Source organism: Ailuropoda melanoleuca, unplaced genomic scaffold (assembly GCF_002007445.2).
Source record: "Ailuropoda melanoleuca isolate Jingjing unplaced genomic scaffold, ASM200744v2 unplaced-scaffold20108, whole genome shotgun sequence".
Taxonomy (NCBI): Eukaryota; Metazoa; Chordata; class Mammalia; order Carnivora; family Ursidae; genus Ailuropoda; species Ailuropoda melanoleuca.
In genome coordinates, this window is record NW_023189514.1 from 1 (window position 1) to 4,470 (window position 4,470).

Below are 4,470 nucleotides of genomic sequence, written 5' to 3' on the forward strand. Positions count from 1 at the left end.
GGCTCCTGAGACACAGAAGGGCAGGGCCTCAGGGCACTGCCTGGCCCCAGAGGCCCCTCGGGGCAGTGGTTATGGCCATGGGGGGGAGGGGCCGTGTCCCAGCTGCATGACCGTGAGCAAAAAGCCTCTGCGGGCCTCAGTTTCTCTACCTGCAAGGCAGGGTCATAGTTCCCACCTCTCGGGGCTGTGCAGAGACAGAGGGGATCCTGTGGGTGATGGGCTAGCCTGTGGGACACGGGGAACCCAACATGTTGCCCACAGGGCCCGTGTCCCCACCCAGGCGGGATGTCAGTGCCCTGCTCTCTGGAAAGGTGAAACGAGGGCCCACCCTCCTCCCTTCCCTCTCCCGGCCCTGGCCTGGAGCCCCCAGCCTCTGGGGACCCCTCTGGCAGCCTGGTGTCCACACCCTGGAGGCCCCCGGATCCAGAGTGATTCAGGGACCCTGTCAGGTCAGGAGACTCAGCTTGGGGGGCTCAGTGCGGCCTGGGGCAAAGCTCACCTCCTTTAGGAGCTTGGCGCACCTCCCTGCGGGACAGGGGCGGCATCAGGTGCTGCAGGACAGGCCTCTTCCCACCCTCGGGGTCCCAGGCCCAGCACCCACCCAGAAGGCCTGANCACCCAGAAGGCCTGGGGCTCACCATGCCGGGCCACCAGGTAAAGCCCTATGTCTGCCGTCAACTCGCGGAATCTCCAGAAGCCTGGTCCATACTCGTCCTCCAGGCTCCGCGCTGTGGGGGACGCAGGGGGGCTGGGCAGGGCTGGGCCATCCCCAGGAGGGCACCAGCGGGCTCAGCCCCCCATCCCAGGGTGCACTTACTGAAGTATTTGAGCACATTGAATTCCTTGCCTTGCCAATGGAGGGATAGCCTCAAAATGGCATACTGCTCATAGTCCGTGTCTATCACGTGGATCTCCCTGTGGCCTAGGAGCAGGGGGAGGGGAGAGATTGCACGAGGGCCGACGGGTGTTGCTTGGCTTGGCAGAACTTGGAGGTGGGGTGCAGGGTCTGACTCCATCCTCTCCCCACCCACCACCCAGACCCTCCCATCATGTGAGGCAAGGGGGAGACAGGTAGAGCAGCCCTGGAAGGATGACCCACTTTGTGTTAAGAGAATGGGAGCCTCTGGGGCATGAGCAGGAGTGCAGGGGGAACAGCACAGTAAAAATACCAAGGCCAAGTGNCATCCCCAGGAGGGCACCAGCGGGCCCAGCCCCCCATCCCAGGGTGCACTTACTGAAGTATTTGAGCACATGGAAGTCCTTGCCTTGCCAATGGAGGGACAGCCTCAAAATGGCATACTGCTCATAGTCCGTGTCTATCACGTGGATCTCCCTGTGGCCTAGGAGCAGGGGGAGGGGAGAGATTGCACGAGGGCCGACGGGTGTTGCTTGGCTTGGCAGAACTTGGAGGTGGGGTGCAGGGTCTGACTCCATCCTCTCCCCACCCAGCACCCAGACCCTCCCATCATGTGAGGCAAGGGGGAGACAGGTAGAGCAGCCCTGGAAGGATGACCCACTTTGTGTTAAGAGAATGGGAGCCTCTGGGGCATGAGCAGGAGTGCAGGGAACAGCATGGGGAACAGCACAGTAAAAATACCAAGGCCAAGTGTAGTAGCTGGTGTGCAGGGCCAGGGGGTTGTAACTGTAGCAACAGGGCAAGGGTTCTTACCAGGAGAAATGAATGTCCCCGAAACATCTATTTCTGAGCTCACTATTTTTTCTGTCTCACAACTGCCTGAGCTGAAAAGCAGCAAAGTGCTCGCCAGGGAAATCCCAGCCTGCATTCCTTCTGCCGGGCACATCCCAAGCGGTGCAGAGAGGGGAAGGTGTCCTCAGAAAGGGCCCCAGCAGTGTGTCTGTACCCAGGAGATCCTGGGCCAGGATTAGGATGGTGGAGGTGCAGAACGGGGGCATCCAGAGAGCCCCATGCCCACTTTTTTTTCTTACAACTTAATGGGGCTTTATCAAAACTCTATGCTTATTTTTGGGAGAAGATGAAGTTCTAAGGGCAGATCCAGGAGCCTGGAGGGTCTGATGTCGGGGATGGGGGTCAAGGTCTTGGGTTTTGGACACAGGGAAGATTGACACTGTCCAGACCCCACAGCAGCAGCTGGCATAGCCGGACTCCCAGGCACTCGGCCTCACTTGCCTGTTCCTACTGGGGCTCCCGGGGGCCCCCAGAGACCCTCACCTGTTATATGAAGCCTTCACGATCAGCTCATGTCCACTCAAGGTCAGGACCAAGGCTTCCAGACTCTTTGGGGTCTTCAGTGCCAAGTTTTAGCTGGAGGCCACACCAACTTCCCGCCAGAATCCTGCAATCTAGAGAGAGAAGCCGGAGCCCCGTCCGAGGGAGCCGGCCCCCCCCCCCCCGGGAGCCCCTGAACAGGGCACTGGTGGTCTCTGACAGGTCAGCAAGTGCTTCTGGCAAAGCAGTGCTCATCATCCTTCTGAGGAGCCCCTTCAGCCCATCAGATGCAGTGAGCCGTCCTTGGGGCCAGGACGCGAGGGGCAGCGGTAGTTGGAACCCAGGGAGAGGAGCCAGCAGCCAGCAGCCCCTGTCACCCACGGGAGGGCACAGCTTCACCACCACCCTGGGAGCTGGGGGGCTCCTGCCTTCAGAAATCCACCCAGAGCCCAGAACTTTCATCTGAAACCTGGAAACTGATCATTTTGCAAGAGGAAAGAATACATGCCTGACCCTCTGACATGCTCCCGGCCCGGCTGCCAGCCCAGACCTGCGAAGGAGCTTGGGCAAAGCCCCAGGCGAGCTCCCCACGCTGGGAAAGCGTCCTCTCGTCACCACACCGTGTGGTGTCAAGGAGCCGGAACAGCAGGGCTGCTCCCAGACGCTTGGCCTGTAGCTACCGGAGCTCCCGGGGGACAGACCCCACTGATTCAGGAGAAGGAGGTGGCCGCGCTGAGCTCCGGTCCCCGGAGGCCGTGGAGGCCCAGCTGGCCTGCCCACAGGAGACCCTCAGGGAGGGCTCCGGCCCTGCTGGTCCCTGGGTGCTTGCTCTCATGCTCCCTCTCAAAGACAGGGGTGACCGGCCAGGCTAGGCTCAGACCCTCAGCCACCTGCACTGTCCGGGCTGCCCTGGCTGGGTCCTGGGGCCCCTGGGGTAGCTGCTCTGGCATCGGCTGGGGGTTGGAGGGACGGGGCGGGGGGTGGCTGGAGAAGCTGGACACTCAGGCCCCTCCCTGCCCCGACCTCCCCACATAAGACAGAAAAGACACCTTCTGCAGATCCAGGTCCTGCATGGCTGTGTCCACAGGCACTATGATGACGCCCAGGAGAGCACCTAGCAGCCCGGCCTCCATGGCTGCTCAGGGTGCCTCTGCTCCCCCAGCACCCGGGCTTATATGGAGGAGCATTGCGCAAGAACCCGAGCTCGTCAGCAGCACAAGTGGCTGAGCCCGCTCAGAGATGGCTTTCTGCAGGGCGCCATGCAGACCCGGGGACACCCACAGCCCTGGGGTGGGGTCAGCCTGCACTAACGCAGTGGCCCCACCACCCTCCTGGCCTGCGACAACAGTGGACACTGCAGTGGGGCCACCTGGGGGCTCCGAAACGAGGAGGAGGAGGAGACCTCCACCACCATGGGGGGCTGGGGACCACCGCTGCAGGCCCGTAGGAGCGGACAGACGGGTATGCCGCCCCCAGGCCCCCGGGCGCAGAGCTCCTTCCTCACTCGCAGGGCTCAGGGCGGTTTTCAGACTCGTTCTGATCAGTCTTTGGACCGGTGAGGAAAGGATCCGAGGGCCTGGCTGAGGCAGGCCCGAGCTGACAGGGGAAAGGAATGAGGGCCCCCTGGGGGAAGCGAAGCTTGGGAGCTGCATGGGAGATGCACAGAGGCCCGTGGGAGACGGAGGTGGAGGCCACATCTCAGGGACCTCCGCACACACCGGGGAGCCACCTTCCTGTGGCCCTTGTCCTCCTCCATGATGACAATACCCAGTCCCGCCCCCAGGCCAGGCCCCCTGCCCGTCCTCCCCTGGACTCACTCAGGCTTCACGCACAGCCAGGTATGACCCACCGCCCAGAAGGCCGGCCTGAGAGAGGCCCTGTCTTGCTGACCCACCCAGCTGACGAACACAGCCAGGATGCGAGCCAGGGTGGTGGGACGCCAGATCCAGCTCTTCCCCAGCTGGGCCTCCCCAACAGTACAGCGGGGGCCCCCAACAGTAGATTTTGTCCCAGTGAAAGAGCATGGCAAGTGGAGCCAGGCTTTGGGGACAGCAGCCGTGGCCCGGCCAGCTCTGTGGCTCAGGGCAAGCTGTGTGCCTTGGTTTCCCATCTGGAATGGCCATAAAACAGGGGGACAGGGGCCACGTGGCCAGGAGGGGTCCGAGGGTGCCCAGAGCAACTCCTGCCAATGGGGACTGGAAGCCACCCAGAGGGGTGTCCTTTCCTAATTCACACAGGGTGTCTGGGAGACTGGGATGGCCTGGCTCTTCCCCAGGGCCATG

At 62.5% G+C, this 4,470-nt stretch overlaps 1 protein-coding gene across 1 annotated transcript; it reads right to left on the reverse strand.

Annotated features, from left to right (window-relative positions):
• Positions 1 to 445: 445 nt before the first annotated feature.
• LOC117797959 (epididymal-specific lipocalin-8-like) lies at positions 446 to 3,261 on the reverse strand. The gene is given in 6 exon segments (XM_034650390.1): positions 446 to 525; positions 639 to 728; positions 1,236 to 1,340; positions 1,670 to 1,740; positions 2,192 to 2,322; positions 3,238 to 3,261. Coding segments are annotated over 6 exon segments (501 nt in total).
• Between the last annotated feature and the right edge of the window lie 1,209 nt (positions 3,262 to 4,470).